Source organism: Calypte anna, chromosome 8 (assembly GCF_003957555.1).
Source record: "Calypte anna isolate BGI_N300 chromosome 8, bCalAnn1_v1.p, whole genome shotgun sequence".
NCBI lineage: Eukaryota > Metazoa > Chordata > Aves > Apodiformes > Trochilidae > Calypte > Calypte anna.
In genome coordinates this window covers 24,995,757-25,011,116 of record NC_044254.1, presented here as the reverse complement: position 1 = coordinate 25,011,116, position 15,360 = coordinate 24,995,757, and the positions used below count along the sequence as shown (strand labels likewise).

Sequence of the window (15,360 nt, the reverse complement as noted above, 5' to 3'; positions counted from 1 at the left end):
ACATGGCTCCTGTGGCAAGGTTTTGTCCCATGATACATAGGATGCCTTTCCCCTCTCCAGACCCCCTCTCAGCACCTGAGATGGCAGGCACTTAAGTATATCCTAATAAATACGCAAATTGCATGCCTAATGAGATAAGTGGATGGTTTTTTGCAGGTTGGGACTGTGCAAATGCCTGGAGCCCGTTGGGGTTCTGTACTTCCTGCAGCCACATCCTTGACTCTTGCTAACCTATAAATCAGGGTTAACCCCAGCACAGGGAGCTTTCCAGGCAGAATATTGACATCAACAAACCACAACTACTAAATTTCAGAACTTTAAAGCAATAGCACAGTCTGCCTTCAGCACAGGCAAACTCAGTGGGTTGAATCCAGTTCCTCATTCAGCTGAGACACTGAGATGGTACCAGGGCAAGTTTTGGAAGCCCTCAGTCCCTTTGGGCTGCTTCTCAGGACAGCCTGGATGGACATCCTTGCTCTGAGATATTGTCAGCTTTGATTTATTTCCCAAATATTCTGCATATAGGTATAGAATCTGTCTTGCTGCTGCTTGCTGCCTGGTCACAGCCTCATGCCCTAAGCCAAAATGTGTTAAATGCAGAGCAGAAAACAGAAGATGAGATTGGGAAGGTAGAAGAACCTGGGAACTGAGGTCTAAGATAATAACACCCTGAGTGTGAGAATGGGAGAAGTCTGACTCCCTAGGGATTTGTTTCTTGTTGTTGGTTGCAGGATCTGAGAAATTGCCAATACTGATTTAAGTCTTTCTCCTAATGAGGCATGAAGAAAGCCTGTCCCCTGTGGATCCTTCAGTGTCAGGAGAAGATAAGCATTGTACTTAACTTTTTTTCCCCACTTAAGCTTTTTTTTTTCTTTTTTTTTTTTTTAATATTTCTCCACCCCACCAACTATTTTTGACATTTGTAAGAAGAGACCTTTCAGAGCGTTTCCCTTTAGTTAATTTTGATCTAAAGTCAGCAGGGTTATAATGAGCATTTACACATGGCATGCACTTAATAAGCCACATGTACTCAAGGATATCAGGCTAAAATAAAACAACTGTAATATCTCCCTGGGTAAACAGAGCAATACTGTTGCTGCTGAGACCTGCCCCACTTGAGGAAGTAAAGTCAGGATCTTGTTGGCGTGGCTGGTTGGGCTGCCCAGCAGCTGAGTGAGGATGCAGGAGGAGTGCTCTGCAATGGATCTGTCAGTGGCAGAAGGAAGGGTCACAGCTGGGCTTCCAGGTGTAGTCCATGTTACTGTGATACTTTCTGGCAGGAGGGAGCAGGAGGATTATTTCTCAGCCAGTGTGCAATGCCTCGCCGTGATGGGCCACCCTGTCTTGAAAAAAAAAAAAAAGAAAAAGGGAAAAAAAAAATCCTTTCTTATTCCAGAGGACTGGAGGAGAAACAGCAAAATTGCTGCTGCATAATTTCTCCAATTTTTTTCATGGAAATTTGCTGTGTGTTACAGCCTCGCTGTGGTGCAATGGGCAGAGCTGCTTAAGCAAGCTGCAGGGAGCTGATTTACAAACACTTTCTTCCTATGGAGAACCTCTGGTATTCTGGTGCAGAACAAGAGGTGATGACTGATGTTTTCCCCTCTAGCAGACTGGCTACCCTGTGTCCTGGAGGGGCCAACACTGTCTCTTGCATGCAGCAAAACCAAAATTGCATATATGAGAGTGATGGACTGGGGGATTTTAAAGCTCAGGTAGTTTCCCAGACACTGTACCTTGTTCTGGGGTGTTGATGTGCTGTGGCTGATCAGAAGCTGGCTCTGTACTCCTGCAAGGGTGCTTTACATGGGTTTGTTTTTTACTCTTCCAACTAGCAGTATGGTTGATAAGTCCTTTAGGGTCTTTTTCTCTAGAGATTTCCATTTCACATTTTGAGCCAGTGGCTAGAGTAAATGCTTTCTTATCTCTGAGTTTTGGAGGGCCAGAGGAGCACTGATAACAGAACTGATAACCTACACACAGTCAGCACCTTACCTAAACCTGTACTTTCAAAGCACAGCCTTTTACCTCCCTGCAGCAGTTTCACAGAGTTGCCTCTTGCCAAGAGATGAAATGTGTTTGTTCAAATGATAGATACCTCCTGAATGAGAGAGATGCCCCTGGCTTCCCTCCTTGGTTCAGGTGGCAGGCCCAGAGGGAATGAATTTGCTTCACAGCTGCTAATCTGATGGGGGAATATTCCTCAGTTTAAGAGCGTGGCACAGCAAATGTGAGGAATAAATGTTGTTGACGTCCAGCAGATGGTGGCTGACATGTTTTCCTGCTGTCACAAGTCGTTTGAAATTCTTCTGTTGTAAATGCCAGAGTTTCACCTTTGTGCTGACAGGCAAGAGGAATGAGAACTGCTGGTAGGAGTATTCTACAGCACTGCTTGGGTAAAGAAAATTAAGCTGAACCAACAAAGGAGGATTAGCATATCTCAAATTAATGTGTGGACCTCAGACATTATGATTGGGGCACTCCACATTAAATTCACTTTGTAGAATAATTTTCATTGCATCAGGTCTTTAATTGTTGTCTCTAACCCGAGGTGAAGACTGAATCACCTGAAGCATCTCTCTCATTTTCCTGACTGTCACACTAAATTGTAACATGTAAATGTCTTGCCTGGTACAGTCCTGGCCTGTTTTCCATTGCCTCTGCTTTGAAGTGTAAGCTTTCAGTGAACTCTGCTAACATTTTATTATTGCATTGAGGCTAGGGCAGAGATTAGCAATTAAAGGGTTGACATATTTTGTTATTTTTTAATAGTACCTGTGTCAAAAGGCATTTAACAAATCATAGCTGATGTAAAAGCCCAATTAATGCTACAATGTAAGTAGAGTTCATTTCAGGGGGAGCAAATGAGAATTTAAAAATATTTAATAACAAAAACTGGTTACCTTATATTAGGTATGGGACCTAACTACAAGTCCTGTTTATTAGATTCCAGTTCATGAAGCCTAAATATTCTTTTTTTTTCCAGGATACAGCTGGACAAGAAAGATACAGGACCATCACTACAGCTTACTACCGAGGAGCCATGGGCTTCATCCTCATGTATGATATCACCAGTGAAGACTCTTTCAATGCAGTGCAGGACTGGTATGAAATAAGTTATTATTGTTGTTGAGTTTGTTTGGTTTTTAGCCAATTGTCTCCTCAAAGTTGCTGGTTGAGAATATTAGACATCCCACTCTTCTCAGTGTTTTGCATCACCGTGTTCGTTCCCCTTCATTGAAGCTCTGGGGTAAATGCTTTGTGTTTAAAACAATGAAAATGTTGTAATTCAGACACAGCAGCATTCTCTAGCAGTTGTTGCCTCTAAACATCCTCATTTATTTTAAAGAAATTCATCCTTTAATATGTTATTTGGGCTTACAGCTTTTCTGGCTATGCTGCTAAAACAATGTAACACTGGCTCGTTAGGTCACATCTCATTTAAAATCTGAAAGGGAGAAACGTTTCTAAGCTGCCTTAAAAAGTGATTTGTTGGTTTTTTTTTTTAAACACACTTATATAGACACAGGTTGAACCTGAAGCTTTATATTAGAGGTGGTCTCACCTCTGTTCCATCAAAGGCATAATGGTAGAGTGGTGGGAAGGTTGGGCTGTCTGCACTGGGCTTTGTGTCTTCCTGTGCCACAGGGGCTGTCTGGTTATCTTTGATAAGAATCAGAAAGTTAGGGGTTGGAAAGGACCTTGAAAGATCATCTAGTCCAACCTCCCCTGTCAAAGCAGGGTCACCTAAGAGCATCTAACCAGCTAAAGGACAACCATCACTGTTATTTTTTCACTCTGTATGTCAGGAATCTTTTCAACCATCACTTTTAAGATTCTGAGCCCAAATGATGTCGTGGGGCAGATCAAAATCAGCCTGTGGCAGCCCATTTCCTTCTATCTGCAGCTTGCTCACAGGAGGGCTGGGGACTGTAGCAGAGACAACATTGCTGTGCTAGCAGAGTCCTCTAGTGGCAATGCAACTAGGAGATGGTTTTGTGGTGGTTTTTTGGGGGTTTTTTCCAAATTACCATATGATTTCTTCCTTGAGTGATCTGTTTGATGGCACCCTTCTTATGGGTGGATGTCCTAAAGAAGATTTTAGTTTGCTTTCTCCTGAATGAGAAGGGTCACAGCTGTACATCAGGTGTTTAGACAAGGTCTTGAGGTACTAAATGAATGTTCCTTCATTCACATGAATCACCCTAATTAATGATAATTATCTTAAAGCAGCTGATAAAAAGCAAGATAAACAATTTATATGCTTTTGGGAATATCTAGGGCATGACCTGTTCTCCTCTTCCTTCACTGGGGAAAGTATAGTGGAGAAGCCTTAAAAATGAAGCCTCAGTGATTTTTCCTTACTGCAGTGTGGCAAGGGTACAGTCAGCTTGTTTTAGAAGGAAAAGCAAAAATGGGCAAAAGCAAAGAGGGATTTTACCTAATATCTGAAAATAACTAATTATTTTGTTTGAATAATAAAATGGCTTTCCTGTAGGGTGAGTGAAAGGGTTAAATGAACTCGCAGTTGATTCTGGATTTTTTGTTGTTTATTTTTTTTTTAGTGGGTAGCTTCAAGAGTTCTTATTTGATATTGGCTTGATAGGTTTCTGTGTAGGTAAACGAGTGGTTTATGCCTCATTTGAAACTGTACTGAAGCTATTATATACTCATCATTTGATACTGTAAAGTAAATAGACAGTATTATGGAAACTCAGCTTTGGACAATCTAGACAATTTCATCGAAGGGATGAAGAAAATTGGTTAAGTTTAACTTAGATTTAAGCAACAGCTGGGTTCACAAATCATCTGCTTTATTTGTCTTCAAGGCTGCTCTCCAAATTAGATTGTTGATACATCCATGTAACTGTGAACCCAAAACAACTTTTCTTCTAAGCGTGAAGCATAAAAACCATGCTGTGTCATTAATTTGGGGAATTCAGCTCAAATAAAGCACAGCATTTTTATTGTGTCACCAAAATATATTTTTCCCAGTGTGTTTATTGGACTGCCCTGATAGTTGTTGAAACATCTCAATTGCCTTTTGATTTATTTATTCACCTTTCTTAAAACTTCTGTAAATTTTCTGCCTTCCTTTTTGTATGAAGATCAGGGTTTCTTTTGAACATTCTTATTCATAACTTGGTTTTGTTGTTTTTGTATTCCTTGTAAGTGTGAATGTCAATGTTCTGCAAGAGAAGTTCTTCAGTAACTTATACAAACCAAGGAGAAAGAAGAGTTTCTGTGGGAGATCCTTCACACTTTTTTTTCTTCTTTTTCATTTTCTAAGTAAATCTGTTTAAATAAAGTTTGGCACTACTGTCCCCCATGACTGCTCAGAGGCTGAAACAAATCCAGAGAGAGGACTGGGAGTCAGAAGAGGAACCTGGGTTACGAGTGTTTTAAATTCAAACAGACTTTCTCTTGCTATTGCTTATGGAGGGGCATTTAATCCTCCTGGGCTTCTGGTTGATTTCTGAGGTCACCCTCTTCTTTGCTGAGCCTTGACAAACCCCAAAACTCTTCTTAAACTCATCACAGACTCATATTAGCTCTCACAGGGCTTGTACAGATGGAGGCACTCAAAAGAGTGAAAGTGGAGGAGCCAAAATTGGGACTGGAGTGAGTGCCCTTCCAGGAGGACACTGAGTAAGAAGTCACAGGACAGAATTCTTTATTTACTTTTGCAGTATTATTCTGGGCTTGTGCAGTAGGTTTGGTTTGGGTTTATGTTTTCCAGTGCAATCCAAACAAGTATTTGAAGCAAGGCTGCTTCAAGGCAAGTTGTAGAGTGAAATGACCTCCTTTCCCATAGGTTATCTGTGGAGTAACATGACTGACTGCTTTCCATGGAAAAGGCAAGGAAGCAACTGACATTAATTAAAAATTGTCAGTAGATCCAAGCTGGTGGCTGCTGCTAGTTCAAAAGAGGAGGAATTGTTAAGGGAGTTCAAGCAAACTGAACAGAAGTGAAAATCTGAGGGGATTCCTGGCTCTCCTGGGAAATGCCAGGTTTGTGAAACTGCAGTGTCCTTTTTGGAGAGGTGGTGAGTATGGGCAAAGAGGGGGAAGGTGAGTTAGGAGCTGGAGGAGGGGTGGAGTGTATCACTCTGTACTCAGCACTGGTGAGGCCACACCTCGAGTACTGTGTCCAGTTCTGGGCCCCTGAGTTCAGGAAGGATATTGAGGTGCTGGAGCAGGTCCAAAGGAGGGCAACCAGGCTGGTGAAGGGACTCGAGCACAGACCCTATGAGGAGAGGCTGAGGGAGCTGGGGGTGTTCAGCCTAAAGAAGAGGCGGCTCAGGGGAGACCTCATCACTCTCTACAACTCCCTGAAAGGAGGTTGGAGCCAGGGGGAGGTTGGTCTCTTTTCCCAGACAGCTCTCAGCAAGACAAGAGGGCAGGGTCTCAAGTTGTGCCAGGGGAGGTTTAGGTTGGATATTAGAAAGAATTTCTTTACGGAGAAGGTGATCAGACATTGGAATGGGCTGCCCAGGGAAGTAGTGGATTCTCCATCCCTGGAGATATTTAAAAAGAGACTGGATGTGGCACTGAGTGCCATGGGCTGGGAACTGCAACGGTGGTTCAAGGGTTGGACTCGATGATCTCTGAGGTCCCTTCCAACCTAGCCAATTCTATGATTCTATGATTCTTCTGGCAGAGCAGGCTAATTACCTTTGGGAAGGAGGGAGTCTTAAAAGATAGAGCTTAGTCTGGAAAAGAGGAGGCTGAAGGAGGGGACCTTTTCTATCACTCTCTTCAACCACCTCAAAGGAGGGAGACAGCCTCTTCTCCTTGGTGGTGTGTGACAGGACCAGAGGAAATGGGTGCAAGCTACAGCAGGGGAGGTTTAGGCTGGGTATTAGGAAGCCTCCTAATTAGGCAGGGTATTTTTTCCCTGAAAGGGTTGTCAGACATTGGAACAGCCTGCCCAGGGCAGTGGTGGTGTCACCATCCATGGAGGGATTTAAATGGTGTGTGGAGCTGGTCCTTAGGGATGTGTTTTAGTGGAGAATTACAGTGTTGATCATAGGTTGGACTGGATGGTCTGAAAGGTCTCTTCCAACCAAAAACATTCTGGGATTCTGTAGGATTCTTTGAGTTGGTGAAGATGAAAAGGGTTGGGCCAGTCCTATGGATGAAAGTGAACACTACCAAGCTAATACTGCTCTAACACTGGTGCTGGCTCTGTGACACCTCACCAGGCATGGTGGGAAAGGATAAATAGGAAAAAAAATTAAAAATCAACTGGTTTTGTTGTAGAAAAAAATGACGTAGAGGCCAAATGTAAGGTCAGACTCCCAGCATCCTCTCCAGGTTCAGCACATGAGACACAAAGAGCTTTAGAGGGTTTAAGTTTATCCCAGTGCTCCTGCTGAAGCTCCCATACACTTGAGACCTCTGTCATTGAAGTCAGCATTTGTGTGATACTGTCTGTCCATCACTGCATCTGCTGTTTCCTGCCTTAGGTGTCACTTAATCCTGGTGGGTTCAAATATTAGCTCAGAGAGCCTTACCTTGATCCTGTATCTTCCTGATTTGGTAAATTTCTGTTGTTCTTTAGCAACTGTTTCCACATTTCTATGCAATTTTCAGTCTCCACAAACCAGTTTTCCTCTTCTAGCAAAGCTGACTTCATGCTTCCATCTGTTTGAGTCTCAAAACAGAGTTTCTTATGGTGTTGCATTCAGATGAGCATCTGAATGCTGCTCTGAATTCTTGCTGCATCTGTTACAAGAAGCTGTAAATCTATCAGGAAGTGTGTATTTATTGCATGGCATTCTTTATAGGGACAGTATCTTTAAGAGGTGTAACTGATTGTCACTCCTCTGACAGATTACATCTGAAGGAGAATAAGCTTTAGAAGAATTCTTTTTTTTCCCCCTAGATCAATCAAAAATTGTTCAAGTCAGCTTTTTGTCTGGATTTCATGATCTTTAAAGCACTTGCAAAATCTTAAAAAGAAACCTTATTGTCACACGGAGTTAAGGAGCACTAAAATAATAGGGTGCTATAAATAACATAGTCTGCATTCTTGCTTTATGTGTAATCTTGGCCATTTGTCTTTTAACCAACATACAGCCTTGAGACATTGATGTCATTAATGGTACTTGTTCTCCTACTTAATATATTACTGTATTTTGCCCTGGCTGTTGGAAGGTAACAGTCTTTTTTTCACCTGCTGTAGGGCCACTCAAATCAAGACATACTCCTGGGACAATGCACAAGTGATCCTGGTTGGAAACAAATGTGACATGGAGGATGAAAGAATTGTTCCTGTGGAGAAGGGAAAACATCTGGCAGATCAACTAGGTAGATGTAGAAGCTTTACTTTCTACTCATTTTCTTCTGCTGCTTTATACTCCCTCCCTTTTAATTTGTATGATAAGAAGTCCTCCCAGCAGTAACACTTTAATGTAATAATGGCATCACAACCAAGAACTGTAATATAGTCTAGGTCTACATTTTATTTGCTTAGTGCTGAATACTACCTGCTTGTAATGTAAAGCTGATATTTAAGGATATAATGAAGTTTTTCTAGAGAGAACAGCTTTTATTAGTTCAGTGGAAAGAAAAGAGAGTTTTCATAAACACAATTCTGCCTCTGGTTCTCTAAGTACCATGCAGTCATTTTCAGAGTGCAAACATTGATTTTTGTATAAGAATGTTTGTTTGCAACTATACAATATAAAAATAAAACTCTACAGCTGAGTAAAATATATTTTATATGTACCAGGCTTCTTTGTCCAGGTAGGGAAATGACATTGGTTTTGATATGCTATAGAAAAACCAAAACAGTTCCATTGAGAGAAAGCTGGGATTGCAATGAACATTTTAGAATGAACAGACAAAGAAAAGCCATCCTAATTTCCCATTTATTATTATTTTTTTGTTATAGCATATATGATCTTTTTAATATGGAATCAGGGCTTCTGTGTTGAGATTTATCTATACAATTCTTATAAAGAATTCATAGTGGCAAGTCAATAATTTTAGAATTTAATACAGCTAACAGTGGAGGCCCTTACAGTGGGTGTACTGTAAACTTTTATTTATCTTGTAAGAGTAGAGATTGTTACCAGACCCAAATGGAATCTCCATCAACCCCAATTTATAAAATCCTATGATGTCTTCAGTTCTCTAAGCAGTAATTGGAGGGTGCATAAAAAAATAGTTAAACTGGGGGTACTAGATTTAACAAGTATTTATTAGGGGGTTTGTTGTTGTTGTTTTGCTTTGGTTTTTAATGAACAGAAGATCTAGAAACCCTGATTATGGATGAATAAAAAGTATAGCTTTATGTGACTGTTCCAAGGGATTAAAAACAATGAAATTATTTTTTCATGGGGGAAAAAAAAAAAAGCATGTCTGCAAAGGCTTGCAGGTTTGGAACCTTCAGGTGTAAATTCTACATATGCTTAGCACAGAGGGATTCTATTCATGACTGGAGCCTTGAGGCACTGTCATCATAAACAAGTAATGAGTAAATATCAACCTAAACACTCTGCTTTCCCATCATTATTACTATTGCAATAATATGTCTTTACATATAGGACTATCAAAGCAAACAAAGGCAAGGTTAGTTTGCAGAATCAGTTACAGGCTCTTTTCTACAGATCAGAATTCAATATGCTTTTGAAAACATGGATCAACTTAGTTACTGGCTTGCAGACTCTCAAAATCACAGTAAATGCACGTGTGCTCCCATATTTTGCAAGAATAATTACACTGACAGTAGCTGAAAAAATTATCCAAAGCAATTTAACAGCAAATGGAGAGTTTTACTGAACCTCCCATTCTTATTTATAGTATTTTTCCCCCCACCCCCATGATTTAAATACAAATTTGGCATCTAGAATCTGAATCCTTTACATCTGGGACACTTCAAAACACAAGCACACACAGTTACCATAGCAACTGACTCCATCAGCAGGAAACTGTTCTGCTGGAGACCTCCTGACCTGTCCTTGTGTTTGTCCAGCTCACCCTGGAGAAATGTTCCCCAGTGCAGAGCCAAACAAAAGCTCACCATGCCTTTGCCAAGTGCTGTCCCAAGCCTCCTCTTCTGTAATCCTCCCAAAAAACTAAATGCTCTTTTTCAAAAGGGCTGGAAAAGATATCTCTTCTTATCAATCACTTATTCCTTGTGCTAATGTTTACAGCTTTATCTGAAATTACCTTGTGTCTTAGGTGGGAGGAATCTTGTTAATTGTCTGTCAGCTGCTTAAGCTGCTTACCTCATAGTGATTCACATCAAGGTTCACCTTTAGTGTGTTTTATCTAAGTTTGTACTTGGGTGTAGTGACATTTACATCATTGAAACAATTACCTAATTAGGTTAAGAAACTGTTCTTGGAATAAATGTGAGTTAAACCAAAACAGCTTCAGCCACAGCAAAAGCTAAACCAGTGCTGGACTGACAAATATCTAATTTCTGTTCTCTGATTTCTTGTGCTTTTTATATACATTTTTAATCATTATCAAAGACAGCAAGTGGGAGAGCAAGAAGTTTACTGTGTACTCTGATGCAGTACAACCATCCTTATTTAATGATGCAGACATCTCAGCCCATGGTTTTTAAAAAGTGGTAGAAAGGGGCAGATATCTACTTGTTATCCTCTTCATCAGGGTGACTCAGGCTAACAGCACTGGCAGACTAACCAGTTAAAATGACTTCTTTTTCCCTTCCTTTGTGGCAGAATCAAAGAAAACTGATGCAATGCAGAATATGCCCCAAATGAAGCACAACAGAGTGGAGCTTACTGCAAAATAAACCCTCTGTGGTGCTCGAGCTCTCACAGCATAATAACCTGGCAGAACAGAAGCAACATCCCCTGCTAGTGATGGTTGGCCTTTGGGGCCCCTGGGGTTAGAAAGATAAAGAAATGCTTCACAATTCAGCACATTTCAGCTGGCTGAGGCTCATCTGTGAGGAGGATGGTTCTTGTGAAGCCTGGGGTGTCAAGGGGGGGTGGCACGAAGAGCTGTCTGTGTGCCAGCCCCATCCTGGGGTAACTCCAGCCTTGCTGCTGTTGTTTTCTTTTAGCCAAAAAGGGTCAGCAAGTGTTTGGGAATCCATCCTTGCCACTGCAGGTGGGAGCTGGTGACTGAAATTACCCTGTAGGAAGCACATGACTTTTTTGGTGATCCACCTTGTCAGGGTGGGGGCATGTGCTGTACAGGTATTAATCAACCAGAAGAGCTTTGTGTCTCATCAAAAAATGGGCCAAACAGGGCCAGAATCATGGAATATTTTGAGCACAAGTGCAGAAGTTGGTCAGCAGAAGGAATGCAACCACAGTCTTGCTTCTCTGCCTGGCCAGGCTGCAGTGGTGGTTCCTGGCTCTGCAGGGGTGCCCAGAGCCCAGGAATCCTGAACACGACAGAAGCAGCAGTCCAGGGGATCCTCAGTGATGTAAGGGAGGGATTTGACTCCCTTGTCCTGGGTTTATTCAGATCTGTATCACCCACAGATGTGTTTACCAGGGGAATGGGTAGTGATCTATTTATGCCTTTGACTCTTCTTGGTGCTGGATAAATTTTACAAGTACTTCAGCTCAGTATTCTAGGACTCAGAACTGCCTAATATCTTGTTTTCTTGAGGTGAATTCTAAAAAGCAGTATTTTCAAAGCCATTCTCTTCAGTTTCTATTGACTTCTTAATTATTTTTTTTTTCCCACTTACAGGTTTTGACTATTTTGAAGCTAGTGCCAAAGAAAACATCAACGTAAGGCAGGTGTTTGAGCGTCTTGTGGATATAATCTGTGAAAAGATGTCAGAGAGTATAGAATCAGACTCTTCCAGGGGCACTTCTGGAAGGAGCATGCGACTGACAGACAACCCACCCCCTTCCCAGCAGAACTGCTCCTGCTAGTGAGCTTTCTTCCTGAGAAATGTCATCCTCTTTTCCTGGCTAAACTTTATATTTTCGTTTGTGGTGGTGTTTTATCATGTAGTCCAAAGGCAGAAGTCTCAGTTGTAGGAAATTGGTATGTTTGTTTAATGTGCTGAAGTGTTAATAATATATATTTCCTCATCCATTAATTATAAAAAGAAAATCCTACTAAATATTGTAAGTGCACCTAGTGTTCATGTGAGTTCCACTGAAGAAAAGCAATTATATAGTGTTGCAAATGTTATTTCCACAGAAAATGTTGCATTTTTAATTTTAAGTTCCACTACTGCAGAAAGGTTTTTTGGTGAAGAACATCAGGAAACACAAAAAAAAAACCATCAGAAGGGACCAGGCCTAAAAGAAAATGGGGTAAAAAAAAAATAATTCTTAAAATGCAAGAATATTCTGGGTTTTTTTACATTTAAAAAGAAAATAATCATCTGTCCCCAGATAGGTTGAGTCATTGCTGTCCTCTAGACATGAGCCTCAGCTTTGCTGTACGATGGAGCAGAGAGAGCAAAGAATTTCTGTCTGGCAGTTTGAGCAGAGAGCCAAGAGCACAGGAGGGATCCAGACTGCCAGGTAGGAGAGGAGGCTGTGCAGCCAAAACTTTGTTTCCCTCTGCTCTTGGCTGATGCTGGGCAAAGGAGCAGGAGCCCTTCCAGGGGCTTCCCCTTCCCTGCAACCTTCTCCAGTGTCACCAGGAAGGGCTCGCAGGGTGCTGGGGGTGTTGTTGTTGTGCTCAGCTTCTTGTTGCTGTCCCTAATAATTAATTTCTAGAAGCCCAAGAACTGCCTATCCTGCAGCTTTCCCACTGTGTCCCTGCAGATTTACCCCTGCGGGTTTGGATCTGCTCTGGTCAGCTTCTTCTTGATGGGTTTGTGGCAGGATGATGGGAAGGAGGAGTTGGCTGCTGCTTAGTTGGAGGCCAAATCTGGCCTGTGGGTCTTAAAGATAAAAATATCAGGAAAGATTGCCTCAGAAAGATAAAAATATCAGGAGCCAAAATGTGAGTGTTGGGAAGTATTAGTGCCAATATCATTGGATTTTCATTCTGCACTGTATTGTTGATTTATTTTAATTTTGTGCCAGTGTGTGTGGGGGTAGGTTTTTTTTCTGGGTTCAGATTCAACTACAAAGCATAACTTAAAAAAGAGGAAGATTGATAAGTAAAACATAACAGAAAATGAAAAATGGCAAAAAGGTGTCCTGTTAAAGAGTTATTCCGTGGGCATCTTGTTGCATCATTCTTTGAGGGGAGGAACGATTTTTAACACCTAACATGTAAAATATTCTTGTATTTCCAGCATCTCTAAAATTACAAAACCACATTGTTTTGTAATTACAAAACCACCTCTGTGTGTGTGTTACCCACGTGCAGAGCTTGTGTTTTTCTGAAAGATACAGAGCAGTTCCTTGGGCCAGCCTGTGGAATTTGGTACCCCCTATGGCTCTGTTGTGATCGTGCACTTGTTGACTGCAAAGTGTGTCTGTAAATGTAAATTAGGTGGATACAGAGAGAAGTTTGCTGTCTGAAGGTGAAAAATCTGAAGTGTTTTATGGCTTTGTGTCCCCCTGACTGAGGAGGCTTTCTGATGTCAGACCCTGGAGTCAGGTATTTGCCCACTGGGCTGTGTTGGATCATGGCACTAATCAATGCTTTTGTAATTTTGTTCTGCTGTGTCTCAAAGTGTAATAGTTCTAAGTAAAAAAAAAAAAACAACAAAAAAAGCACAGTATTCTGGAGAGAAATACAACTACGTTGATGTAGTTTAAACCCATTGTGCTAAAGGCTGGATCCCTTCTTTTGTTTGTGTGTTGCTTCCCGAAATCTCTGCTGTGACCTGTTTGGAGCGTGTGTGATCCAGTAGCAAAAGTGCAATTTGTGTGGCACTAGAAATGTGGTTGTTGTATCTCAGCCCCCTGAAAACACAAAATAAAAGTTGGTCACCTGGTGTGGCCTGGCCAGAGAGCTTGTGTGTGCTCCATTACCTGTGTACTGGGCAATCATGTGCATGGATAAAGAAGGAATCTTTTAAATGCCTCTAAAATGCCTCAAACTGCACTGATCTTTTTTGACAGGGTGGTGATCCTTGAGCCCCTCAGCCTGGGGTCACTGTGCAGATTTAAGAGTGAAAGAGAAGGGTTATTTGGGCAATGAAAGTATGGTGCAGAAACAGGTTTTAGGGCAATTTGTGGAAATTAGCAAAAATAAACACAGGTTTCCACAGCAGGGAGCAGTGGTGTTGAGCTCTGCAGGTATAATGGGGCACCTCAGTGCAAATATTGATTTTTCAGCTCAGCAACTTTATGGTAGAATTGATTCAGCAGAAATTAAATTTCAGTTTTTGTTTTACTTCCAGCAAAAAAAAACAAAAACCAAACCCAAAAAAAGCCCTTCCCCTTCTCTACCCAATATATAATTGTGTTCCAGTCAAGTGGGGTTTTTTTTGGGTTGTTTTGGTGCTTCTTATTTTTAAAAGACAAACACAAATACATTCAAGGCCCTTCAAGCTATGATGGGCAGAATTGGTTTTTTTACAGCACAAGCTTCAGGAAGCAGCTACATGGGACAAGAAGTCCAAAGAACTGGAAAAGAGAACTGTTCCCTGCTTATGTGAAGAATCCTAATATTTGGTGCAGAAATCCTGCAGAGTTTCTTTCCAACAAGGAATCAAATCACCACAGGCAGCTGACACATAACTAGATACTAATGGAGAGATGTATTTCTTTCTTACATTTGCATTACAAGCTGTGGATGACTACAGAGAAAGCCCTGTGCCTGAAGTGGCACACAGGTGGTTTCATCCTCACCAGTGAGTCAACAGTAATTGTTACCTGTGTGAACTTGGAAGAGGTAAGGACAGAATGTGAGACACGCATTTATTCAGGCAAGGAGAATAAGAGACTTGCTTACATCAAAGACAAACCCCAAAAATGCTTGAAGGGGGTCTTGCATAAAGCCTTACGTTTGACTGATAGAAGTGTTAATTAAACAGTATTAAACAGTATTACAAGATAAAAGGAGGAGTACTAGAATGTGAAAGGAGAGAGATGACTGCTTTTCAGAAGTACTTTTCTGTGGTGCAGTGGAGGGTACAATTGTACAATAAAAGCCATGCAGGAGGCTCTAGATTAGATGTGGGTCTTGGCTTCCACCTTGTGGAGAAATAGGGCAGTAAAAAAAATATCAGGTAGACATCCAGTCTGGCTTATTTTCCCTGTGCCTCAATGTGCCTCGTTTGTATCAGTCTCTGATCCCTTAACTTTGCTTTCATTGTCTGTTTTGCAGTCAACATAAAATATGTTATACATAAAACAAGGAATAGCTACTGGTATCACAGCAGAAAACTGAACAAATGTGGGAAGAAGCAATGCAGTAAATTGCAGTAAAAGCAAGCTTCCTAACAGCACCTGAAGAGCCACAAGGGAAAGGATGCTGGTGATGTGTGCCCTTTGGGAA

The 15,360-nt window shown here is 41.3% G+C and overlaps 1 protein-coding gene across 4 annotated transcripts in view; it reads left to right on the top strand.

Moving 5' to 3' along the window:
* Positions 1-13,866, top strand: part of RAB3B (RAB3B, member RAS oncogene family) — a 50,058-nt gene extending 36,192 nt beyond the window's left edge. For all 4 annotated transcript variants that reach the window (XM_030455099.1, XM_030455100.1, XM_030455098.1 and 1 more), the window contains 3 exons: positions 2,987-3,105; positions 8,189-8,313; positions 11,689-13,866. In XM_030455099.1, coding sequence (XP_030310959.1) covers positions 2,987-3,105; positions 8,189-8,313; positions 11,689-11,876 — 432 coding nt within the window. In that variant the 3' untranslated portion in view covers positions 11,877-13,866. The remainder of the gene's footprint in view (positions 1-2,986; positions 3,106-8,188; positions 8,314-11,688) is intronic.
* Positions 13,867-15,360: the final 1,494 nt, after the last annotated feature.